The 27,390-nt window shown below is 41.4% G+C and overlaps 1 protein-coding gene across 2 annotated transcripts in view; it reads right to left on the bottom strand.

Annotated features, from left to right (window-relative positions):
- Positions 1-894: 894 nt before the first annotated feature.
- LOC117349183 (C-factor-like) overlaps positions 895-27,390 on the bottom strand; it is a 39,151-nt gene continuing 12,655 nt past the window's right edge. The window contains exons 3-6 of one of the 2 annotated variants that reach the window (XM_033922320.1): positions 15,933-16,120; positions 14,531-14,686; positions 5,573-5,743; positions 895-1,295 (exon numbers count right to left, since the gene is read on the bottom strand). In XM_033922320.1, the coding sequence (XP_033778211.1) occupies positions 1,182-1,295; positions 5,573-5,743; positions 14,531-14,686; positions 15,933-16,120 (629 nt within the window). In that variant the 3' untranslated portion in view covers positions 895-1,181. The remainder of the gene's footprint in view (positions 1,296-5,572; positions 5,744-14,530; positions 14,687-15,932; positions 16,121-27,390) is intronic. The other variant, XM_033922321.1, reaches the window with a different exon arrangement.

Raw genomic sequence — 27,390 nt, 5'->3', positions numbered from 1 at the left:
TTGCCCCAACCTAGAATTCTCTCTAATAAAATACTGAAGTAAGATTGATAAACCCTGGAGTTTATTTCATTTATTTGGATTAAAAAATTGTTATTCCATGCATGCTCATTGAGTTTATTACTCAGCACAATCCCTGAATTCTGGGGACACATAATGTGACAGCTGTGGAAAGAATAAATGTGTGTGTTACCAATACAGATAAAAGCAGGAGTATACAAACTTACACTCCCCCCCCTTGCTAAGCCACAGCAAATGCTCTGACGTCCATTAAATCCCTATGGGTGTTGGAGCAATTACTGCAGCAGCAGCTATTACTGAAGCTTTGTAAAAGGAACCCTTGGGCAAGAAGAATATTGTTTGGGATTTTTGTCCATTTAGGCCTTATGTAAATTTTGTTGATGTAACTCTTACTCTCTCTAATACTAAACCACGCTAGCGGTTTTAGCGCGGGGAGCCACGCTGAATGGCCAGCAACTGCTCCCAAAACTCATAGGAACTCAATGAGCGTCGGGAGCAGCACGGGCCATTCAGGGCGGCTCCCCACGCTAAAATCGCTGGCGTGGTTTAGTAGAAGAGGGGGTTAGTTTTCATATTCTGTTCCCAATTTAGTGGTCTGAGGAAGAACTTGTGTCTTATGATTGTATTTCCTCTCTAATTTGATACCTCTATTTTATCTAAGAAGGGAAACAAGTTTCTGTAAAGTGATTTAGGGCTTTTTTTATAAAGCTGCGCGGCAAACACTCCAATGTCCATTAATTCCCTATGGACGTCGGAGCGATTACCACAGCAGCAGCCACTAGTGCGGCTTTGTAAAAGGGGGGGGGGGGGGGCTAACGTGTAATTATTGATAAATTAATAAAATAATTTTTTTAAAAACAGGTTACCAAATTTCACAGCAGTTTAAGAAGAAACATTTTATTGTGCTACAGGACGAGTATCAGTACTTACATGAAAATTATGTACAGTTACCACATATTCCTGAGGGGGTTTTTTTGTGCTCAGCCTATAATAATTTGAGATGAAAGGTGGCATGTCACTGGACAGCTGGAAGAAGTGGTGAGGCAGCTCCACCCCACAAACACTCCTCCCTGGCACCTGTCCCAGCTTGCACAGGTCAAGACAAATGGTTCTGACAAGCTGCAGCTATTGTTGCCACCAAACTGGTAAGGATGAGGGGGGAACTACCAAGGTATAGTATTCCCCTTCCAGTCCAGAAAGCATCCATTGTCTTTTTCACCGAGGCGGGCTAGCAGTGACACAATGCTGGGAACACTCTCTTCTACCTTCATGGGAGCCTGGGGGGAGAAAGACAACTAGTTTATTATTTGTCATGTTTTTGTTCAAATAAAAATATGTGGAACAACCTTAGGCCGATCAGCTTCCCACCACTCAGTGAGTGGCACACGTCAAAAGTGCTCAAAAGTCACTTCCATCGGGAAGCCATTTAGAAAACTAGCTGACATCTCAGTCCAGTGTTCTAAGTCACTTCCATCGGGAAGCCATTTAGAAAACTAGCTGACATCTCAGTCCGGTGTTCTAAGTCACTTCCATCGGGAAGCCATTTAGAAAACTAGCTGACATCTCAGTCCGGTGTTCTAAGTCACTTCCATCGGGAAGCCATTTAGAAAACTAGCTGACATCTCAGTCCGGTGTTCTAAGTCACTTCCATCGAGAAACTAGAAAACTAGCTGACATCTCAGTCCATTGTTCTGTGATGGACACCTGACAGCACCATTAGGGCACTCCCTCCCCCTTCAGTTAGTGCAAAATGCAACAGCGAGGGTTATTACAGCGTCTTTATGCTTTGGGGGGCATAGTACTCTTGTGTTTCATACAACTGCATTGGCTATTGATGGAATTTAAGATACTGTTCAAAGTTTCATGATCGACTCAAAGTTTTGAAGCTTATTATTTGAAGGTGACTTTATAAGCTTACAATTGAACTAGGGCATTAAGATCAAAGTTTTGTTAAACATCCCTGGCTTGAAAGCAATACATTTGGAACAAACTAGATGTGCATTTTCAATATCTGCTCCTAGTTATCGGAATGACTGCCCTATCCAGAGTAGGCGAAATGAAGAGACTGGTTACTCACATTATGTTATACCCTTTTTAATGCTTTGTAAATCACTAAGAAGTTTTGATTATAACAAATTTTTAATAAACTTGAAACTTGATTAATTACTAAGCAGGATGGAATGTGGGAGATGAAAGGAGATTGGGAACATGAGGATTGGGGGGGGGTTTGAAAGAGCAGTGTTGGAGTGATTAAAAATGGAAGAGATGGGGGGCAATCTGGAAGTGATTTGGGAGACCATAATAAAAAAATTGGAGAGATAAGCTCTGTGTGTGTGTTGGGGGGGGGGGGGGGAGGGGATGGAGATCAGACTCAGTGGCTATGAGCCAGAAGTTCTGTAAGTGCCAAACAATATTCAAAGATAGGACAGCCTTTTGTGAGGTCCTATCTGGTTCTTACCACTGTCAAAATACAGCTAGCACTTGCATGCATAAGTGTACATCCGGGAAAGTGCTATTCTATAATGGGAAGATATAATGACCTGCATACTTAAGTATGATGGTACAGGCATACAGGTTGCAAACATCATTAAGAAAAAATGGAGTATAGTTAAGACCCATCCTGTCTTTAAAGATACTGAAATAAGAATCGCATATTCACATGAGAAGAGTCTTAAGGACGTATTAAGTTCTTCATCTTTTTGGGGGATCAGAACACTGTCTTCCCCGCTTCCTAAAGGTTTTGTTAGGTGTTTATCATGCAGTATTTGTGTCATTACTATCCATTTATTCCGCAAGCAACTAATAACCTGGCTCTTCTCTAACATGTAATTTCTTTTTTCCCTTACTTTTCTACTCAACTTATAAACTTATGTAATCCTTTTCCTACCCTTTCTCATTTTTAAGTTCTTGTAAACCGTGCTGAGCTCTACTTCCGTGGTTTAGTTTAGTTTAGTTCATAAATCCTGCTGATGGTCGAAAATACAATGTATGTCATTTGAATTGTAGTTCTACATATCCTGCAACATGTTGCATGTGGGCATGTCTTCTAGACCAGTGATTCCCAACCCTGTCCTGGAGGACCACCAGGCCAATCGGGTTTTCAGGCTAGCCCTAATGAATATGCATGAGAGAGATTTGCATATGATGGAAGTGATAGGCATGCAAATTTGCTTCATGCATATTCATTAGGGCTAGCCTGAAAACCCAATTGGCCTGGTGTTCCTCTAGGACAGGGTTGGGAACCACTGTTCTAGACCATTCAAATCAACAAATCAAGCTATATGGCTAAACTCCAAGATTCAAATTGACGGATTTAAAGTCATCTGGAAACATTGGATGATAGCTGGTATATGGATCTTAAACGATGTTATTTCTAATGGTAAACTGCTTGATTTTTTACAGTTGCAACATAAATATGGTCTTAATAAATCACAAAACTTTAGATGGTTGCAACTGAAGCAGGCTATTCAGGTGGGGTTCCCTGAATGGAAAAATCTTAATAATCAATATAGTTTGGAGTTCATATGCTTTCAGGTGGACTTCCTGGGACATCAGGCCGCTCAGTGGTATAAATTGATATCTGGATTTATGAATAAAAAAACAAAAACTGGTCTCAGAGACATATGGAGCATTGAGATTAGGCAACAAATTTCTGCGTCTCAATGGCCACGATTTTGGTCTTGGAGAATGAGATGTAGTGTCCGCATCTGTGAGACTAACTTTTTTTTTATTACATAGAGCATTTTGGACCCCAGTTTGTTTACAAAAGTTGGATAGCTCTAAGTCAAATAGATGTTGGCATTGTCATCTCGAGCCAGGGACTTTGGATCATATACTGTTCTACTGTCCATTAATTTTGACCTTTTGGAAATCAATATGGGGCCAAATAAATTGTTTATTGGAGAATCCTGTGGCATTATCGTATGACATGATTTTATTTAGTGTCAATGAGAACAAAGAGCCAAATTTCATCTAATAACAATAGGCTGTTATTGATTATGACAGGGGTCATACAACATATCACAAGTAATTGGAAGAATTGGAGTAGACTTATAGTTTTTGGTGGAACTCACTTTGTCACATTTATAAAATGGAAAGAACAATAGCTATACAAAAAAGAAATTATAATAAATTTAAGGAGATTTGGGGGCCATTGATAGATTATTGCAATGAATAGATATCATTTTTCCGTTATAAGTTCAATGCAATGAGGGGATGGGTTGGGGGTTTCTGAATTTTATTAAATGTTTAGATCAATAGAAAATAATTTTTATAAAATATATTTGATTACATATGTTATAGTAAGGGTGGGAGGGAAGGGTTAAAACTTTATGTTTTAATGTTAAATATGATAGAAATTCAAGTGATGTATTTAATTTCAATGTTAATTATTGTTACACTTGATGTAAGATGTAAAAACAAATAAAGATTTTTTTAAAAAGTACAATTATATAAAGATATAATTTTTTAGTAAATACTTGAGTATGATGGATCATATGCATTGTTGTAAATTTAAACAATAAATACTGTAGAGTCAGGATTGCACTGCCTTTCCAGGGGCTCGAGTGAAGTATGTTAGAATTTGATCGTAAGCATGTGTTGTGAAAGCTTAGGTCTTTATTTAAACTGCGCAAGCGCTGTTTTAAGTTTGTTTTTTATTTAAATGGCGCATGCGTTCCCAAAGTGTAGGCCCTTATTTAGAACGCTGTTGATGCTGTAATTGGCTACCAGACGGTAAATGTTTGTAGTTATTTAAAAACAACTTGTCGTCTTATTTAACTTATTCAAAATGTCACAGCAAGTAGAGTGTTGGCATAGTATAATGATGGTTGATGTTTCCTTATACAGTATATGTCATTTGATCAGGATGGTTGACACCTGAGGTTGAAATACCCAGTCCTCAGAGCGTTCCCTGGAGGAAGCCGAGCTTTTCGGTGAAATGGGCTCCGTTGGGACGAAACTGAAGAATAAAATAAGTCACTTTGGTGGCACTACATTTTCCATTTATTTTGTCAGCCTGGACATTCAGTTGATTATTAGGAACGAACAATGTAAAATGTTCAGCTTTATTATCTATTTGTATCAATGCTGGTGCTGTGAATTTAGTATTTAAGTACATGGCTAATATTCATAAGTTGTCTGAAAGGTGACAATATAATGGTTTAGTTGAGTGATTGTTAAAAAGTATCAGATAAAAAGCATGATAAAAGCAAAAAACTATATAATAATTAATAGTATAGTTTTACATTAAGTAGTATAGAGAGGTTTTTGGGACCAATGATTGAAATTTGGAACTAGTAAGTCTCGGAGCAAGTCTCAGACTATTTTCATTTTACTAGATTCTGAGCAGGTTCCTGAGGTCCTTTTTCATCTCTTAGATCAGATGTTTACCGTGTAGTGAAGACAGAAGTCATTGTGTCATTAGAGTTTACTTTGGAGCTAGTTGGGGCTTCTTTGTTCTCTTTTTTATTAGGGTTGTGTTGTATACATTTTTATATGCCATTACTATATCTTATATTCATTATGTATATTGAAAATCCTTCAAAAACTGGACCTTCTCTCCATCAGGCTCTGGATACCAGGGAGCAGTTTCAGTCTGAGTCAGATCACTCACTTGCTTTCCTCCCATATCTGTTTGAAGCCAACCAGGATGCAGACTGATGCAGAGAATCCCATCTTCCTTCAAGTCTGCTGCCAGACATTTCGTCAGCATATTCAGTGCTGTCTAAAGCAAAGAAAGAAAGACAGAAAGAGGATGGTGAGGATATTTACACAGGGACAGTAATTCTCATAGCTGAAAATCCTAAGGAGCTCATAATTGAAACAGAAATACGTCTAAAAACCTACCCAAATCGGCACTTGGATGCCCTAAAAGACAGGTCGTCCAAGTGCCAATAATCAAAACGGGTTTTTAGACGTATCCAGAGACATTTTAGGTCTCTGAATCCCACTGTGCACCAAGAGCTGAAAGGGGCATCTTTGAAGGAGTGGTTAGGGTGGAATGTGAGCTGATCTAGACTTAGTTATACTGCAGGGATAATCGAAAGTTTTACGAGGCTGCCTGGACGGAATTTATACGCTGTGACTTAGGTGATCTAAAAACAGGTCTAAGTGCCCAGAAGGTATCCAAAGTGGTCAGATAACCACTGCAGAGATAAAGTAAAGACCCCTACATGTGCTCCCCAGTGTTCACTGCCCCCCCCTCACCGCCATAAAAATCAGAATAAAAATATACATACCTGCCTCCAAAACATCAGCACTTGGCATAGGAAAGCCTAGTAGAGTTGCACAGAGGTGGCTTAAGTAGTCTGGGGGGTGGGCTAGTGAACCACAGAGAGGAGGACCCAGGCCCATATGTCACTCTAACCACTGCATTCATGGTAAAAAATGTGAGTCCACCAAAAAACCCCAAAATCTTACTGTACTGTCATAAAGGTGGCACCTGCAGCCATAAGGGCTATTAAGGTTGTAGACAGGGGGACATAGTAGGGGTTTTGGGGGGGCTCACCATGACCTGTAAGGGAGTTGAGATGTTTATGTGGCATCCTTTTTTTGTGAAGTTCACAGAAGTGCCTGTAAGGTGCCCCACTAATCTGTTGCCGTGTCTGGGTGGCCGGTCCATCACTTTGCTGGCCCCTTCCACATCCAAAAGGTCTTGCTCTAGGTGTATGGGACTTGGCTGATTTTTTTGGGACGATAATGTAGTATAAAGATAGACGTACTATTTTTCGCGAATGGACTTTGGACGCTGTTGACTTTGGATGACTAGCACCCTAGGCCCCAAAATGGACTTAGATATTTGTTTTGATTATGTCCCTCTAAGCTTCAAAAGTAATGTCTCTGCAGTATGAGGTCGTCTATTTGAATGCCGGTAGCAGAGATACGTAGGCGCCGATAAGAGTCTGACATTCTCAGCCCAGGCTTCTGCTGTTGGGCACAAATCAGTGGTGTAGCCCCAGGTGGGCCCAGATGGGGACACCTACTGAATTCAGGCCCGACCAGCAGTGGCACAATTGTAATGTGGTTAGTGGGGCTCCCAAGCCCCACCAGCTGAAGTCTCTCAGCATCTCTCCCTCCTTGCCCTCTCCCCCAGTAATCAGGGGTCTCTTAACTGTACTTCACCAAACACCCCCTGGTACTTTTTAAATCCTGGTCCCACAAACAGGAAATTGCATCAGAGGGCAGGCTTGGAGCCGGTGCAAGCAGACAGTATTAATCCCTGCTCACTTCTGGCAAAGAACTGAAGGATTTAAAAGGTACCAGGGGGTGTTTGGTGAAGTACAGTTAAGAGACTGTTACTGGGGGATATGAGTCACTGCCAACAAAGAACTAAAACATTTGAAAGGTACTGGGAGGATTTGAGGGAGTGCAGTTAAGAGATCCCTGATAACCCCAAATGTTAAGCAACTGTTAAGCAACTATTAGTTGCTTAACATTTGGGGTTATTGCATGCCATTGGAATCCATCATATAAAACATTTAAATCTGACTTAAAGATCTACTGTTACACATAAGCCTTTGTAGAACAAGAAGTCATTATAAGTATGAGATTGGTTTGAAAAGCTTAGTTTAAAAATAAGGCAAGTTAAACAGTGGTAGCCTCCATCGAATGCTATACATTTAATCCAGCTAGATTCTAGTTTTTTCATAAGGTTCGTCAAACTTTCGAAGACTACAAGAACGAGAGGGCATTCGGAAAAATTAAAAGGGGACAGATTCAAAACCAATGCTAGGAAGTTCTTCTTCACCCAGAGGGTGGTGGACACCTGGAATGCTCTTCCAGAGGGCGTGATAGGACAGAGTACGGTTTGGGGGTTCAAGAAGGGTTTGGATGATTTCCTGAAGAAAAAGGGGATAGAAGGATATAGATAGAGGATTACTATACAGTCCTGGACCTAATAGGCCGCCGCGTGAGCAGACTGCTGGGCATGATGGACCTCTGGTCTGACCCAGCAGAGGCATTACTTATGTTCAATTTTTTTCCCACCTAGAAGGGAGGGGAAGGAGAGATGCCAGGTTGGGGGGGAGGGTAAGGGCTGGCATAAGCATGGTAAGTGTTGCAGGAGGCTACTGAGCTTTGGGGATGCCAAAAGCTTCTCAAGCCATGCTTACCTGATTTAACCAAACAGCCCTCCTCTCCCTTCTCTTTTCTTCCCCCAGTTCCTGTGGGTCTGGGATCTTTCCAAACTGCCCCTCTCCCTCTCTCTCTGAGCAGTCTGACATGGCATATCTCTCTTGCTCCCAGCATGCAGCACCTCTCTCACTCCTCATCTTCCCTTCTAGCCCGCAGTCTGGTGCCTTCCCTTTTCTTCTTCTGTCAGTCTAAGCTTCCTTTGCAGCCTTAGCAATGTTAGCAGGTCTGCTTTGACCAATGCCACAGTCCTTCAGCTCTTTCCCACCCCCTCTGAAGTGACTTCCTGAATATTGATGCCTAACCAGATAAGTTGCTTATGCACTAGGTATTAACTGGTAATATTCAGCAGAGATAAATGGTTATTTCCCGCTGAATATTAGCAGTTAGGCACCGATATGCTATCTAACCGGTTAGCGGTCATGACTGGCTGTTTAAATAGTTTTGAATGTGGGGGAAAGCCGACAATCGCCCGGGAGCGGATGGTTCGGTGTGAGGTATCCTTGGAGGATACTATTGAAACAGGATATTTAGGGAGTCCCGGTAGAGAGGTTCCAATAATGGTGAAAGAAAGCCAGGAGGGTTTAAGAGGAAGGCAGAGTAAGAGACTCAAATTTTCCCTGTCTTCTCAGCAGCCCGTAGTTGCAAGGAAAAAACACAATTTGAAATGTCTGTATACAAATGCTAGAAGCCTAAAAACTAAAATAGGAGAGTTAGAATATATAGCACTGAATGATAAGATAAACCTGGTGGAAGGAGGACAATCAATGGGACACTGTGTTACCTGGGAACAAATTATATCGCAAGGATAGAGTAGATCAAATTGGAGGGTGGGTTGCGCTATATGTTAAAGAGGGAATTGGATCAAATAAAATAAACATTCTGCATGACATAGATAGCAGTGTGGAATCCTTATGGATAGAAATTCCATGTGTGAAGGGAAGAAATATAAATAATAATAATAACAGTTTATATACCGCAATACCGTTACGTTCTATGCGGTTTACAATAGATTAAGCGAGGTACAAATTGATTGAATTTAAGAAGGGGGAAGAGGAGAATTAATAGGACCGGAAATGCGTTGTTGAGGAGAAAGAGATTAATAAGATAGAGGAATCACTATGGAGGAGAAAGAAGATGAGTGGGTCAGTTGTCTAGATACTTTAGGAACAGTTGAGTTTATAGACGTTTTCTGAATTCCTCATAAATAGTGGGCGGAAGCAGTTGATCTAGGTCTTTACCCCACAATGCTGCTTGATGTGAAAGAAGGTGTTCATGGTGTTTTTTCAGTTTACCACCTCTAACTGGGAGGGAAACGAAGTAGGAATGAGAGCTTCTCTTGTTGGCAGAGAAGGAGAAAAGGTCAGTTATGTATTTAGGGGCAAGTCCGTTTAGCGCTTTATAGCAGAAGCAGGTGAATTTAAACTTTATGCGTGCTTCCATCGGTAGCCAATGTAACTGCTGGTAGTAGGGTGATACATGATCGAATTTCTGTAGTCCGAAGATTAATCTGACCGCTGCATTTTGCATTAGTTGTACACGGCGCATATTTTTTTGGGAAATAGCTAAGTAGGCGATGTTACAGTAATCAAGTTGACTTAGAACAAGGGATTGGACCAGGGTTATAGTACCATCCCCTGGGACAAAATGAGCAGACAGATGAAGAAATGTTTTCAGAGATTAGGAAAGCTGGAGAAATTGGTAACAGTATAATAATGGGTGATTTCAATTACTCAAAATCTCAATTATGCCCTATAAGGAACAAAACGGGGACTTCTGAGACACTGCAAGGCCACCTACCAATTAAACTCAAACTCACTATCACACTATCACACACACTCAACTCACTCAAAGAAGGGACAAGAAAAGAAAAAAAGTGGAGAAAAAGTCTCAGTTAAGCTTCATCTGGCAAAAAAACCCCTCCACTTTAAAAAAAAAGGCAAAAGAAATGACAACACTTGTACACGTGTGATAGATGAACATAGGTGGCAGCCCTAAAAAAAAAACACCCATATATATAAAGCACGCCAAAATCAAAGACAATTTGTGTGGAAAAATCTGCACATCAGCATAAAAAAAAAAATGTCACCAACAATATTCACATTGCTTAATGAGTAGAAAAACCTGATAAACTTAGCTGCCAACAGGGTCCAGGCTATCTCCCAAGCACCAACAAACAGTGCTTCACCACCCGAACACCGCAGCAAGTTGAACCCGACGGAGAAATATCCATTTCGCTGTGCTGCGTCAGGAGTTAAGATCTTCCTGCATCACAGACACAAAGTCGGGACCATCCGTACAGAATACACACAAAGTCCAAACAAGCAAATCTGGCGCCAACCTTGACTTGTTAAAATTCCTAGATGTCATAAATGACTGCTTCTTGGAGCAACTAAGAACATAAGAAATGCCATTCACCGGATCAGACCCTAGGTCCATCCTGTCCGGCAACCCGTACACGCGGAGGCCAATCCCGGTGTTCCCTGCTAAAGACCCTGTTTACCCGTACCCCTCAATATGTTTTGCAAGGAGGTGTGCATCCAACTTGCCCTTGAATCCTGGAATGGTGGTCTCCGACACAACCTCCTCCGGGAGAGCATTCCAAGCGTCCACCACTCGCTGAGAGAAACAGAACTTTCTGATATTTGTCCTGGGCCTGGTGCCCCTCAGTTTCAGTCCATGACCCCTTGTCTAAGTCACATTTGACAATGTGAATAATGATGTTTTTTGCTCTATTTTGTCGAATCCTTTTAGTATTTTGAAAGTCTCTATCATATCCCCTAGTCTGGGAACCAACAAGAGAGGGTGCTATTTTAGATTTGGTCCATAGTGGAATGCAAGACATAGTACAAGAGTTAACTTTGTTGGATCCGTTGGGAAGCAGTGATCATAATGTGATCAAATTTGAGCTGATACCGGGAGTAACATCGCAAAAGAAATCTACTGTAGGGGTGTTTAATTTTTGAAAGAGTGACTATGATAAAATGAGGAAAATGGCTAAAAAGAAGCTAAAAGGATCAGTTGCAAAGGTTAGGACTGTAAACCAGGCATGGATGTTATTTAAAAATACCATTGTGGAAGCCCAGACCATATGGTTTCCACGTATCAGCAAAGGTGGAAAGAAGAGGAAACAAGAGTCGGCATGGTTAAAAGGTGAAGTGAAAGAAGTTACTAGAGCCCAAAAAAACATCCTTTAAAGAATGGAAAAAGGATCCGAATGAAGAAAATAAGAAGAAACACAAGCACTGGCAAGTTAGATGTAAAGCATTGATAAAGAAAGCCAAGAAAGAACATGAAGAGAAACTTGCAAAAGAGGCAAAAACTCATAACAACTTTTTTAGGTACATCAGAAGCAGAAAACCTGTGATGGAATCTGTGGGACCACTGGATGATCAAGGAGCAAAGGGGCGCTCAAGAAGGATAAGGCCATAGCAGAAAGACTGAATGAATTATTTGCTTTGTCTTTATGGAAGAAGATGTAAGAGATCTACCTGAACCGGAAATGGTTTTCAAGGGTGATGATGTGGAGGAACTGAAAGAAATCTTGGTGAATCTGGAAGATGTACTAAGCCAAATCGACAAGTTAAAAAGTGATAAATTGACTGGACCGGATGGTATACATACCAAGGTATTAAAAGAGCTCAAATATGAAATTGCTGACCTGCTGACTTGCTGTTAGTGATCTGTAACCTTTCACTAAAATCATCTGTAGTACCTGAAGATTGGAGGGTGGCCAATGTTACGCCAATTTTTAAAAAGGGCTCCAGGGGAGATCCCGGAAATTACAGACTGGTAAGCCTCACTTCAGTGCCGGGCAAAATGGTAGAAACAATTATAAAAAATAAAATTGTGGAATACGTAGACAAACATGATTTAATGATACAGAGTCAGCATGGGTTCCGCCGTGGGATCTTGCCTGACAAATTTGCTTGAATTCTTTGAAGCTGTGAATAAACATGTGGATAAAGGTAAACCGATTGATATAGTGTATCTAGATTTTCAGAAAGCTTTTGATAAAACTTCTCATGAGAGGCTTCTCAGAAAATCAAAGTGTCATGGGATAGGTGGCAAAGTTCAGTTGTGGATTAGGAATTGGTTATCGGATAGAAAACAGAGGGTAGGGTTAAATGTAATGTAATGTAATTTATTTCTTATATACCGCTACATCCGTTAGGTTCTTTTTTCTCAATGGAGGAGAGTAAACATTGGAGTGCCACAGGGGTCTTTCTGGGACCGGTGCTATTTAACTTATTTATAAATGATCTGGAAACTGGAACGACGAATGAGGTGATTAAATTTGAAGATGACACTAAACTGTTCAAAGTTGTTAAAACACATGCGGATTGTGAAAAATTGGAGGCGGACCTTAGGAAATTGGAAGACTGGGCGTCCAAATGGCAGATGAAATTTAATGTGGACAAATGCAAAGTGATGCACATTGGGAAGAATAACTTGAATCACAGTTACCGGATGCTAGGATCCATTTTAAGGATTAGCACCCAAGAAAAGGATCTGGGTATCATCGTAGACAATACAATGAACCCTTCTACCCAATGTGTGGCGGTGGCCAAGAAAGCAAACAGGATGCTGGTAATTATTTAAAAAGGGATGGTTAACAAGACTAAGAATGTTATAATGCTCCTGTATCGCTCCATGGTGCGATCTCATCTGGAGTATTGCGTTCAGTTCTGGTCTCCTTATCTCATGAAAGATATAGTGGTGCTGGAAAAGGTTCAAAGAAGAGCGACCAAGATGATAAAGGGGATGGAACTCCTCTCATATGAGGAAAGACTAGAATGGTTAGGGCTCTTCATCTTGGAAAAGAGACGGCTGAGGGGAGATAGGACTGAAGTCTACAAAATCCTGAGCGGAGTAGAACAGATACAAGTGGATCAATTTTTCACTCTGTCAAAAATTACAAAGACTAGGGGACACCGATGAAGTTACAAAGAAATACTTTTAAAACCAGTAGGAGGAAATTTTTTTTTCACTCTGAGAATAGTTAAGCTCTGGAATGCATTGCCAGAGGTTGTGGTAAGAGCGGATAGCATAGCTGGTTTTAAGAAAGGTTTGGACAAGTTCGTGAAGGAAAAGTCCATAGTCTGTTATTGACAAAGACATGGGGGAGGCCACTGCTTGCCCTGGATCATTAGCATGAAATATTGCTACTCCTTGGGTTTTGGGTGCCAGTGACCTGGATTAGCCACTGTGAGAACAGGCTACTGGACTTGGTGGACCATTGGTCTGACCCAGTAAGGCTATTCTTATGTTCTAATATTGGAGGGTACATGATTACATGACTTTTCAAAAGCAATTGAAAAGCTAGATTTTTATAGAATGTTACATTATTTCTGGAATCCTATTTGGATTATGTACATCTTGTATAAGTCTCTGGTAAGGCTCTAGTTGGAATATTGTGTGCAATTTCGGAGACTGCAGTTTTAAAAAGATATAAATAGGATTGAGTCAGTCCAGGGGGCTGCTAAAGGTTAATGGCTTTTATCATAAATTGTAAGGGGACAGACTTAGAGAACTTAATATGTATATTCTGGAAGAAAGTCGAGAGAGAGGAAATATGATAGAATGTTTAAATATCTCTGTAGTATTAATATACAGAAGGTGAGTCTTTCTCAAATGAAGGAAAATTCCAGAAGAAGAGGGCATAGAATGAAGTTAAAAGATATAGGCTCAGGAGTAATATAAGAAAATACTTCTTTACAGTAAGGGTGGTAGATGCGTGGAATAGAATCCCAGTGGAGGTGGTGGAGATGAAGACTGCATCTGAATTCAAGATAGTGTGGGACAGGCATGTGGGATCTTGTAGGGAGAAGAGGAGATAGTGAGTGGTATGGCAGGGCAGACTGGATGGACCATATGGCCTTTTCTGCCATCAGGTTTCTGTGTTATGTGTTGACTTGTATCTCACCCGAAGCAGACTTCTAAGCAGGTTACCAATATCATTAAAGTTATATATGACTTTACATACGTACATGATTACAGATTGTATTTTTAACAAGATCTTTTGAAGCAGCAACTAGCATGTGACATTATCATACATACTAGGTTATGATTAGCATTATCATTGTACCTAATAGTTCATCTGTGTAAAATATGTCGTGTTAGTCCTTTTTCAGAGATTAAGAATGTTGATAATAATCAGGATTATAGTTGTTCTTGATTAATTTTGGATTTTAAATACTGTAACCAATTCTGTACAATCATTTGGTTGAAAGTATGGGGGCTAAAAAAACCTGTACATTAACTTAAATTCCTTACAGGAGTTCTTTCAGTGACAGTGACTCCTAGTGGCTGCTGGTGGTACAACATTGGAAGAAACATGCCAGAGATCTGCACTATGTTCTTTCTGCATGAAAGGACTCACCTTAGATATCCTGTATGGATATACCATAAGAAATATCTCTTTTTCTTGCACCAGCTGTATGGATGCAGAAATGGAAGATACATTGACGATAAGAGCCCGGTGCCACCCCATCCCACTGCTCTGCTTGGCTGCCTGTTTGAGCAGTGGTAGGAATGCCTAGAAAGGAATCACAGGAATTGTGAAATACAGAATGTGGGTTCAGCTTTGCTATATTCGTTCTAAACCTTCCAATAAATAAATAAAAAAGCCTTTTCCCTCTCTCTTTTAGGTCCTAGTTCATGCCTGTTGTGGTCCCAGGCTCTGGTTGCCTTCTGATAACTCTTTTGTCAGGGTCTCCTTCTTTCTTCTTCCCTTCCATTTCCCTTCCCTCCCCCGGAGGTCTGGCATCTTTTCTTTTGGCTTGAGATTTGGCCCTCTTTTCCTTCCCTCCCTCGATCTCGGATTCCTGCTCTCACATTAAAGCAGTCTGTAGCAATCTGAGCAGGCTGCTGTCGGCCTCCGCAGCACGTTCCCTCTGCTGCAGTCCCACCCCTCCTCTGACATACAGGACCGCAGCAGAGGGAACATGCTGCTGAGGCTACGGCAGCCTGCTAGGATTGCTACAGCTGACAAGCGATCCTCTGCAGGCTGCTTTAATGTGAGTTTGGAAGCCTTGTGAACCTACAGCTGATGCGGCACTTGCACCTGATTGGGTAACAAAAATGTCTGCCAGCGGGCCAGCGTAAGTGCAAATTGGTAATTTTCTGGCGGGCCAAATTTTATTACACCACGGGCTCTACCTTTGTCCCTGGTGATCCAGTGGGGGTGCGAACTCAAGCGAGAGGTCACAGCAGCCTTTTGATAAGCTGCCGCTGGAGATATGAGTGAGGGAGCTGTGCCTTTCTGCACCACCGACCACTAGAGACAAAGATAGGTCCTGTGGGGGGGCCTACCTATACATTGGGTGGGGTTGGGGGGTCTCCAGGGGTTTCTGTAGCCTGGAGTGAGGACAGGGGGGGAGCATGACCAGGATGTTGGAAATTTTTTTTTTTTTTTTAATTTATGTTCAAATAATTTTTATTGAGCTAAAGAAAGCAAAACAGCGTTACTACAAGCACATGTGTCCATCACATATCTCAAGATTTTGAACAAAACCAAGTAGTAAACCCCAAATTCCCAACCCCAGAGCCCCAGTCTCAGGAGCTTCTATACTGCTACTAATGAATTTTTTTTTTGGGGGGGGGTGTCATTTCAGGGCAGTTTACATAAGTTTCTGTAATGATGATATAATACAAGCGCTTCTATAATTTGGGTGTGATATATAGGATCCAGGGATCTGTGCATCAGACATCATGCTTTACAACTGAATAAACTTTTTTGCTGCATCTCTAGTGTGTCCCCCTTGAAGCTCTGGGTCCTTTACCTTAGTCATCATGAGCTGAGCCACAGTGTTGGTTTCATATACTTGCAGCATGGTTTCGGCTGTGACATTGTCCAGAGAGGCTGAGATGTTTCTTCCCGCATTATTAATGAGACAATTAAGTCCTTGAGCCCCGACAAGCTCACCTACTTCTTTCACCAGTTTTTGCCTGCTCTCTTCACTGACTATATCTGTCAAAAAAAAGGAGAACAATTTATTTATTTACTGTGATTTATTTAGCTGCCTCTGTGAAGAGATTCACCCAAGCTGGTGTCCAGCAGGTACAGTTTAATATAAAACCAAAGAGAAGAGAAAACCCCCTATGTAGCAAAACCACAGAACTTGCAGAAGTAGGGGTGGGCCAAGAACTTTCCTGCACGTGGATATAAAATATAAAACATTCTTTTATTAGCAAAGCTCTGACAGATAAAAAGACTGGGGCCATGTTTTGGCAGATAGCCACCTGCTTCAGGGATCACCAATACTGAACAAATCAAAACGGAACATAAATAGTCAGTATATGAAGAAATTAGGAATTACAAGTAAGAATCACATATAAATGGAATTAACTATAGGGGAGAGTGTGGCGCAGTGGTTAAATCTATAGCTTCAGCACCCTGAGGTTGTGGGTTCAAACCCATGCTGCTCCTTGTGACCCTGGGCAAGTCACTTAATCCCCCCATTGCCCCAGGTACATTGTGAGCACACCAGGACAGACAGGGGAAAAATGCTTGAGTACCTAAATAAATTCATGTAAACTGTTCTGAGCTCTCCTGAGAGAATGATCTAGAAAATTGAATAAATAAATCTAAGAAAAACGGAGGAAAGTAGACAAATGCTTTGGGTGAATCTCTTCCTAAAAAGGCTGTTAATAAATTAAAATTATGATGTGTATAACTAATGGGCAGATCGGATGAACCATTATATGCCATTATTTACTATGTAATCCTAGGACAAGCAGGTAGCAGATTCTCACATATGGGTGAAGTTATCCACGGAGCCCGGAGCGTTCTCAGAGATCCTGCCGGTACCCAGGGCTGATGAGAAGAGGCAGATGGAGCTGCAAGCAATCAACGCGTGGATGAGGCACTGGTGTGAGGAAGAAGGTTTCCACTTCGTGCGCAACTGGAGCCAATGGATTGGAAATAACGGAGCCCCGGTACGCACAGCATTAAAAGTAGAGTGTCACTTTAAGTTTTTAGAAACTTCACAACTGTCCGCACCGTGCATGCGTGAGCGCCTTCCCGCCCGATGCCCACTCGCGGTACCTCAGTTCTTTGTTTTCCGCAGACCGAAGAAGTCTTTTTTGGACTGACTGGCATCGTTGTCTTCCCACTTTCTCGTATTTATCCTTTTGTTTTATCTTATTTAATTTGTTTTCTTTGCTTTTATTTTTTGGCATCGGGGAGTCTTTCTTCATAAAAGAAAACTAATACATATACATATGCATGTACATATACTAATAATATATTGTACAAATGATAGACTGTAAGTGTTGTATTTATTATTAATGTGATTGAATATATATATACACTTAATGTAATTTTGAAAATGAATAAAGAATTAAAAAAAAAAAAAGAAAACTAATACCAAGTATTCTTCTTCCCAACAAGTGTCGAAGGTCTCTACAGCATCGAGTCTCTCGATGCAGGCTGCTCATCGACACCACTGTTCTACATCGCAGGATGTCTCCCCCTCTAGGTGTGTAGTCTCATCGAGGTCACCCTCTCCGAGACATCCTGCTGCACCCAAGGTACCGGCTACTGAGCCTTCAGTACCAGTGCATGCTGCTCCGCAGCAGTCGCTGGCCTTGACAGATTCGATTTCCTTGATGCAGGCCATAAGATGACGTCATCGTTCTGCGAATCCTCCAGTTGTCTCTCCTATACAGTGTTTCCACAACAACAGGGACAATGTAGCAAACAGAGTCAGAAAAAATGTAAGATAACAAAATGGAGACTGACTCACTCAGTAAAGCCAACATATGAGAAGGACTAGCAGAACTGTCACGAAGCTCAGAGACTTGTAACTCTGAAGAGGGGAAGATTATCCTCTCTTGGGTAAAAGAGTTTTACATCCAATCATGGCTAGTTATGCAGTAAAGACAAGTCCAACTCAAGAAGGCAAATGTTTATAACTGCTTTCAATAATTTTTGAAATTGATTTGACTTTGAAAATAGTACAAAAAGTGATTGCATTCAGGTTGTACAGAAAGTGTGAAGGTGTACTTAACTTGTAAGCAAAAAATATATACTCAGGGTCCCGACGCGGCCCCGTTTGCACGGAACTTTTCAATCTTTTGACCGACCACAGTTTGAATGTCTATACCAGTGTGATTTTTTTGCAAGCAATTATCTTTTGTGTGGCGGGGTCTCCTGAAGCAGACGCCGAAACGGGGCCGCGTCGGGACCCTGAGTATATATTTTTTGCTTACAAGTTAAGTAGACCTTCACACTTTCTGTACAACCTGAATGCAATCACTTTTTGTACTATTTTCAAAGTCAAATCAATTTCAAAAATTATTGAAAGCAGTTATAAACATTTGCCTTCTTGAGTTGGACTTGTCTTTACTGCATAACTAGCCATGATTGGATGTAAAACTCTTTTACCCAAGAGAGGATAATCTTCCCCTCTTCAGAGTTACAAGTCTCTGAGCTTCGTGACAGTTCTGCTAGTCCTTCTCATATGTTGGCTTTACTGAGTGAGTCAGTCTCCATTTTGTTATCTCCTATACAGTGTGCATCTCCTTTCAAGTCACCCATACTGAGACAATCTGTGACACCAATGGTACCGCCTGCTGAACCATCGGTATTGGTACAGTCCTTCCGGCAGAAGTTTGACTTCTTCCACAGATTGATTGCCACTGTTTTTAAATTGCATTGTATGCATCTTCTGCAATCAACTCCTTCGGATCATGACACCTCGAGGCCCCGTGCTACCACAACTATTGATCCATCGCAGCACCAAAATACTGCTCAAGGATCTCTTCCAAGGCATCGTTCTTTTTTCTCCCAGCGCCGATATCTCTTTACCACTTCTACATCATCTCAACGTTCACCTTCAAGGCATCAACTAGCTACAGCACATCATGTGACCTCTCCTTCCAAATCAAAACAATCATCTGTTATGAAGCAAAAGAAGGATCTTCATTGGGATACTTCAGACTCCTCTTCAGACTGGTACTGGAAGCGTCGCAGGGCTTCTTGTAATTTTCCTTTTCCAGAGGGTTTTTCAGATTCCACCAACTCACAGTATGGGTTTTGACCCCTCACTTGTCACCAACAGTTCGTCATCTGATGGACTTGCCTTTACTGCTTAAATTAATCAACTCTGCAAAGACTTATCAGTTACAATGGAGGCTGATGTATCATCTTCTGCATTTCTGGATATTTTACATTTTCAAGAACCTCCTCAGGAATTCTGCCAGTTGCCAATTCACAACCTACTTAAACAGATCCTATTCAAGAATTGGGAAATGCCTTTATCGATCAAGACTGCTCCAAGTCATCTGGATTCCCTTTATAAACTCTTTCATTCTCCAGGATTTGATAGTTCTCAGCTTCCACATCATTCAATATTAGTGGAATCAACACTTAAGAAATACTTTGATATTAGGGTGTATATGTCAGTACCTCCGGGTTGTGAGAGCCGTACCATGGATGCTGAGGGAGGATATGATAGAGGTCTACAAAATCCTGAGTGGAGCAGAACGGGTAAACGTGAATCAATTGTTTATTCTTTCAATAAATACAAAGACTAGGGTAGAGTCCAACTGAAATTAGAATTTTTAGTTTCTACTGAAACCAAAATTAGATGCTTGGTTTCAACAGAAAATAAAACCTTAAACAAAAATACCCAACCAAAAAAGCCCCCCTCCCCTTGGCAGCAGCCCCCCAGCAATTACTTCCCACCCCCTTATGGTTACTCCTACCCAGCATTCCTGCCCTGTGCCACTTCTTCAATGAAAATTGTTAATTTGGGGGGTCGTTTTGAAAATTTATGAGGGCTCCCATTTTTTTCAGACACTAAATATAAAGAAATTTCTGGCTAAGAACTGAAAGGAGCTACCTGTGGGACAGAGCACTTCTTGGTTATTGGAGACTTGTAGAAGCATCTTAGATACACAGAGTTACTGAGTTTTGTCTGGAAGTGATGGCCTCCTATCTTTCTTTTTATTTTTTTTATATACATAAGTAATTAACCACAAACCAAATGATTTGGATTCCTCTCAGGCTCTCCGGATAAATATGTACCTTGTAACAATAGAGCCTGTGTCAGAGGGTTTAGCAGTGGGCGTATGCTGTGGAACACTATATGCAAGCCCCAAAAAATGAATTTTCACAGAAGAAACTGCCTTTGTGAAATCTTGAGATATCAAGAAATAAGAGATCACCCCCCCCCTTTGTAGATTTCTAAGCTTTCTGCACAAGTCCATCCATGCTCCTTTCCTCCTCCTTAAAAGGAGACCCAGCAAAGAAAGCCAGGAAACAGGCAGGAGCGAGGAATCTGGAACGTACTCCATGAAACTAGGTCATCATCTTGCTGCCAATTTGCCCAACAGGGATGATCTGGTCTTGGGTTTACTTTATTGCATGGGGACATATAATTGTGATTTCACAATCAAATTTCCTACAAAAAGTAAGGCTAAAGTCACTCAAACATCAGGATAAACCCAGAACTGGTTCAACCCTGCTGGGCAAATCTGGAGCTAACTGGCAGAATAAACTGTCCTGCATCAGGCTATTTAGCACCACACAGGCAATAAGACACCATTGTGTGTCTTCTAAAACATATGATATTACATACTTTGTCGTATGTGAGGCTTGGGAGTGGGAAAAGTAGGCTCTGTGCCTAGCTGGGGCGTTCAGGAGAACTTGTTTGTCTGCATGCCAAAGAAGACCTTGTATTTTATCAGCCGACCATTAGAGAGAAAGTTCCTGCTAGAATCACAATGTTCTATAACCCAAGGCTGTTTTCGTTAGCATAACATCCGCTCCAAGAGGGATAGAGGTCCAAAACTCACCAGGTAGAGTCTGCACAACTCAGGCTAGCAGGTACTGGTAATGGCGATAAAGTAGTCAGGGTTCCAGGTTCACAAATTCAAGGGGAATCTGGGCAATCAGTGCGGAGCAGAGCACACCGGCGTTCGCTCAGGAACCAGCCATCACGTGACCCCCCAACAGTCTCAGCTAGTTCACCTTCACTAAGGATCTGGGTTTGTTCTAATCACTAAATTGTCCAAAATCATACACAGTTAGTCACCCAGTTCCAGGAGGATGACTGCAGGTCAGTCCTGAAGGCCTGACATCCCTATCCTGATGCATTATTAGACCTGCAGTGCTGATTTTAGTGGGTAGAATCAGGGACCACAAATTTCACAGCATAGGGATGCTAAACAGTACACAATACAGATTACCCCATCCGTAGACATATTGAAGGAGCTTGCTCAAAATTCAGGATTCAAAACACCCACTGAGCTGGCAGCTCATTGGGGATGCTCCAGTCCAGAGTCCAGTCTCTCCATGCTACAGCTTGCAAGTTTTGGGCCACCAGCAGCATTAATGAACTGAACATGCTGCCTTTGACGGTCCTGGAAGCTTTTGCTCTGCTGCAACATCCTGCCTCTGTGGGGACATGAGGTTGAAGCACACGGAAAGATTTTGAGTCCGCCAGAGGCAGCGTGTTCATGAATGTCGCTGGTGGCCCGAAGCTTACAAGCGGCAGAGAGAGAGAGAGAGAGAAAGAGAGAGATAAGCGAAATGTCACACCTTGTTGGAGGGAGGGGAGGGTGAGAGGAAGGGATAAAGGAGAAAGCCACCAAATTGGAAGGGAGGAAGGAATGAAGAAAGAAAGAAAGAAGAACCACAAGGGAAGGGAGAGAGAGATGCCAGACCATGGGGAAGGGAAGCAGAGAAGAGGAGAGAGATGGAAGGAAAGGAGGCAGAAATACCAGACTATAGGGTGGGGGCTGGGACAGAAAAGTAAAGAGAAGGGTGAGAAGAAAGAGATGCCAGACCACTGGGTAGGAAGGGAAGGGAAGCAGAGGAGAGAGATGCCAGAGCATGGAGAGGGGCGGGAGAGTTGAAAGGAGACAGGAATGCCAGACCATGGGGTAGGAGCAGGGAAGAAAAGAGAAAGGAATAGAAGGTTGAGGAGAGAGAGATGTCATGCCACAGGGAGAGGGGAGGCGATGCCAGTTCATGGGGGTACAAGAAGATATGGAAGGAAACAGAAGTGTAACCATGGGGGGAAGGTGTGGGAAAGAGACAGAGACAGAGATGCCAGACTATAAGGTGGGGTGGGAGAGAGCGAGAGATGGAAGGGAAGATTGAGATACTAGACCTGGGGGGGGGAGGAAAGGAGAGAAGGGAGATGCCAAACCATTGGAGGAGGAAATAGAAGGGAAAGAGACAGAGGTGCCAGATGGGGTGGGTGGAGTGAGGAAGGAAGGAGAGGAGAGACCTGCCAGAGTATGGGAGGAGGAGGAAGACAGATCAAGGAGAGAGAAAATGGACAGAGGGGTGAAGCTGGAATGAATCATGTAAAAAAGAGAGGGGGAACAGGCTGGATGGAAGGGGGGAGAGGACAGATAGTGGATGGAAGGGACAGTGAAAGAGGGCAGATGCCATATGGAAAGGAGTAAAGTGAAAATGAGGAAAGCAGAAACCAGAGAACAAAGGTAGAAAAAAATACAATTTTCTTTTTTTGTTGCTTTAGGATAATGTAGTATTGTAGTTGTGTTGATAAACATTTATAAATAGAAAATAGAAATAAGGTGATCTTTTTATTAGACTAATTTTAATATATTTTTTTACTAACTTTCAGAGACCAGAACCCTCTTCCTCAAGTCAGGATGGGATACCATAACTGCAGTATACTGTACTGACCTGAAGAAATTGGTTTTAGCATCTGAAAGCTAATTGAAAAATGTAGTAGTCCTATAAAATGGTATCTTATTTTCCATCTTTTGTTTTATTTCTTTGTCAATTTATAAAGTGGTTATTGTTATTTGTCATTTTTTTTTTTCAAATGTGCATCTGCTATTTTTATATTTTGCACAGTATTGGGGGGCATGCATCACTGTTTATGTTTCTAGGGTGTTGCACTGCCTTCTTGGCAGGTCAGGTTAACTCTTATCTACATATTTCTAATTTTGGTTTGTGATTACTTATTCCATTCTGGACGAGGGTGTATCTATGTTCTGCATGAATGAAAAAGACATGGTTTTCTGTTTTCATTGACTGTGCAGGATCAATCTATACTAATCTGGCTTGTTTAGTTTTACAGTGGATGTATTGATGTTCTAGTGCTCACTGCAGTGTTTAAGAAGCTGCCTTTTCCTAATTACACCCTTGTTGTGTGACTCATGGATTAGTACTAAAAATATTTTTTTCATATAAAGGAGGGGGTGTTAAAAAATGATCAGCCCCGGGTATCAAATATACTAGTGCCACTGATAGTCTTATGGAATTTGAAGAACATGTATAATTAATATTCAGACAAGAATAGACACAAAGCCTTTTTTAATTTGATTTTTCTGGAGTGTAATTGGAATTTGTAACTTATGGGAATGTGCATCTCTTCTCATATTTTACACAGTACATGGTGAGACCTCATTTGGAATATTGTGTTCAATTCTGGAGACCACATTACCGGAAAGATGTGCTGAGAATTGAGTCAGTTCAGCGGATGGCCACCAGGATGGTCTCGGGGCTCAAGGATCTCCCGTATGAAGTAAGGCTGAATAAATTGCAGCTGTACTCACTTGAGGAACGAAGAGAGAGAGGGGACATGATTGAGACATTTACATATATCACGGGCCATATCGAGGTGGAAGAAGATATCTTCCGTCTTATAGGACCTTCGTCCACCAGAGGGCATCCGTTGAAAATCAGGGGAGGGAAATTTCATGGTGACTCCAGAAAGTATTTCTTCTCCGAAAGGGTGGTCGATCATTGGAACGAACTCCCACTGCAGGTGATTGAGGCCAACAACGTGGCAGATTTTAAAAATAAATGGGATATTCACGTGGGATCTCTAATGATGTAAAGGCAGGGGGTGGTGAGCAAAATCAAGGCGAAGGGTCATTAGACTTGATGGGCTTTGGACCTTTTCTGCCGTCATTTTTCTATGTTTCTACAGAGGAAATGCATTTCTGTTTTCTATTTTTCCAGTGTTCTACTATATAGAAGGTTTGTCCTCCAGGGGTTCAGGTTTTGACTGCATATTTGTATTTCTACTTTTTAGTTACTTATTCTGTATTTGTTGAGAACTTGTTTTGATAGCAGTGCAGCTTATGCTGTTTTCCCTATAGAAGGTGATGGTGTATTGATATTCTAGATCAGTGGTTCCCAACCCTGGAGGACCAACAGGCCAGTCGGGTTTTCAGGATAGCCCTAATGAATATGCATGAAAGAGATCTGCATATAATGGAGGTGCCAGGCATGCAAACCTGCTCCATGCATATTCATTAGGGCTATCCTGAAAACCCAACTGGCCTGGTGGTCCTCCAGGACAGGGTTGGGAACCACTGCTCTAGATTTCAGTGCAATAAATATTGAAGTGCTGCCTCTTCATAGACAGGGTTGTTGTTTGAGCTCTTTCAGTTCTATAGCATGACAAGCTTAATCTGTAGGTTCTATGTGTGTTTTTGTAGGTTTCTGTGGCCATTAGCAAAGAGTTGGCTGCTTCTCAGTACATTGGATTTTTGTGGTATCCCAGTTTGAGGCGAACTCTCTACACCTTCAAGTTGAACAAAATGTAAGACTATTTCTTTTTTGGTGGTGATCGGGGAGGGAGGATATTTGGTACCCCCAATAATTTTGAAATGTTAGCTCCTATGGGAATGGGCAACACTTACCAGATATGTTGGGATAGAGGGCTAGATGCACTACATACGGTTGCTAAGACTGTGCAAATCGCGGTTGGCTGATTTTTTGGGCTGATTGTGGAACAGTGATCGATGTTCCAACAAGTTTCCATGCAAATGATTTGCACGGAGGTTCACCATAATCCCGACTGACCAGTCGCTCTGAGAGCAACTTTGACGCATGCACAGAGCTGGTTTGGAGAAGTCCCAAAGCTGCTTCCTGTCACTCAACTGTTGGGTTTTTTGTGTTTTTTTTAATAGCACAGATGTGCGTATGTTACACATGCACAATATCTGCCCCAGTAAAAAAAAAAAGAAGAAAAATGCCTGTTGTCAGACTTCCAGGACTGATCTGCAGTCCCCCTCCTGGAACTGGCCAATACTTAACCAGAACTGATCATCAGTTCCAGTTTGTGGACCACTCTCAAGGTATGAGTGAATCTGGGTTTTTAATTTATTTATAACTAATATGTCTGATTCTTCAATCTGAAGGGGAAACAGATGTTATACTTGATATACTGCCAAGTCAGAAAACTCGCTAGGTTGTTTACCAATTTGTTTGTATTAGGAAAGCAATATTAGATGTAACAGGAGAATAGTATAGTTGAATTTCTACAATCGAGTTAGAGGTGATCATTTTGGAATCCTTGCATGGCCTTTCTGGGTACTTCATGAATCAGGTGAAAGCTTGGCTCTTCACCAAGGCCTTTAATGGAAATAACTAACTGCTAGTGACAGACATGCAAGGAGCGACACCAGCTGCATAGACAGTACTTGAGCAGGACAAGCAGATCCGCTCCTATCCTAGCTGAGATAATTTTCAAGCGCCTTTCTGACCTCCTGTGCAACTTTCTTTAAATTACTGTAATCCTCCCCTTATTTTCTTACTCCTGTTACTCGATTTTACCTGTCTATATGTTGCATCTTTGCTTACATCCTATGTTAGTACAATATTTTGTTGTGCATTGTGTTGACATTGTCGTGTTTTTTTGTTTTTTTTTAAATAAATCTTTATTGATTTTCCATAACTAACAAAAAGTACAATACAATATTCATCAGTAATAACAACAAATAAGCACTTAAATTCAATCAGTAACAATGCAATAATATAACACCCCCCCCATTGTGTTGACATTGTAATGTAGCATACTATGACATATTTTGTAGTGGTATCTGAATATTTTTACTGCTGTAATTGTATATGTCTTATGTTTGACTTATTCTCGCTGTACACCGCCTTGAGCGAATTCCTTCAAAAAGGCGGGAAATAAATCCTGATAAAGAAATAACTAAATACATAAATTCCGAAAAGGCTGTTGAAATTTAGGATGCCTGCACACTAAGCACTAATTCTGCATTGGCAAGTACGTGCACAATTGCTATTATAGAATTCAATTATAGTCAGCATTTACACGCCAACGTTTAGGTAAGGCCGGTTACTCCGTATCAATAGCTGATGTAAATGTCCAAGACCCAGATGACGTAGTTTACTTTAAAACATCTTAGATTAGTATTTAAGGTCAGATGTTATGGCTGAAGGGGGTGTGAGGCATCTCTTTTACTGGGGGGAGGTGTGGGTTTGAGGGGAGGGAGGTGGAGGGGGTCCTGTGGGGTTTGAGGGGGGAAAGAGGAAGGAACTTCTATGTGTCGGTCAGTTGTAGTAAGATTGTTTGACAATTCTGTGATGTTGTTATGATTGTTTCTGGTGGGAGGAGTTGGGGAGGGATGATATTGTATACATATGAAGACACAGTGAAATCTTTATTGTTGCTCTTTTGCATTGCTTTCAATAAAAATTGTTTGAACATAAAATGTGCAGTTGTGTGTATAAGAAACAGTTTTCTAGAATCTTAGCACTTGGTACTGAAGATGGTTTCCCACGGTTATCTGCGGGGACGGGAACGGTGATGAATTTTGTCACCGTGTCATTCTCTAGTTTCTATTTAGTATCTTGTGCAGTATTTTTTGGAGTTTTTTTTTTGACAACTTACATTGCAGCAATTTATATGCACAATTGCCATAGGATGTGCAGGATCATGGTGGGAGGGGGGGTGAAGTTCTGGGTGGGTCAGGAAATAATACGTGTGTTCCATTTTGCAACATGTTAAAAAACAAAACAGGTTTTCCATTGGCATTTACACATGCTCAGAAATATCTGCTTGTTTGAACTTGGGCTTTCTAGGCGTGGCTGAGGGGGGCAATTTGCTTACCTCTGTGTAGTATAAACTAGGGGAAAAAGTTGTTTCATTCAGCTCCTTAACAGCTCCTCTTGTGAAATCAGATACTTAAGTGTATAAGTGCTGATAAAAATATGTGTATGGTATATTGCAACACCACACTTACACCGGAATTTACTAGTGCTTCCACATGTAAAGCTCAGAGTGATGCTGCTCTTCTTTTTGGCCATATTTATTTGTGAAACTGATGCTCCTGATATACATGTTGGAACATTCTTATGTGTATTTTACATAAGATTCTGGGCTCCTTTTACTAAGCTGCGATAGCGGGTTTAGCGTGCACAGAATTGCCGCATGCGCTAGATGCTAATGCCAGCATTGAGCTGGCGTTAGTTCTAGCTGCGTAATGCGGGTT

The sequence above is a fragment of the Geotrypetes seraphini genome, chromosome 15, assembly GCF_902459505.1.
Source record: "Geotrypetes seraphini chromosome 15, aGeoSer1.1, whole genome shotgun sequence".
Classification (NCBI taxonomy): domain Eukaryota; kingdom Metazoa; phylum Chordata; class Amphibia; order Gymnophiona; family Dermophiidae; genus Geotrypetes; species Geotrypetes seraphini.
Note: the sequence above shows the minus strand (reverse complement) of the source record. Positions and strands in the feature narration are given on the sequence as shown.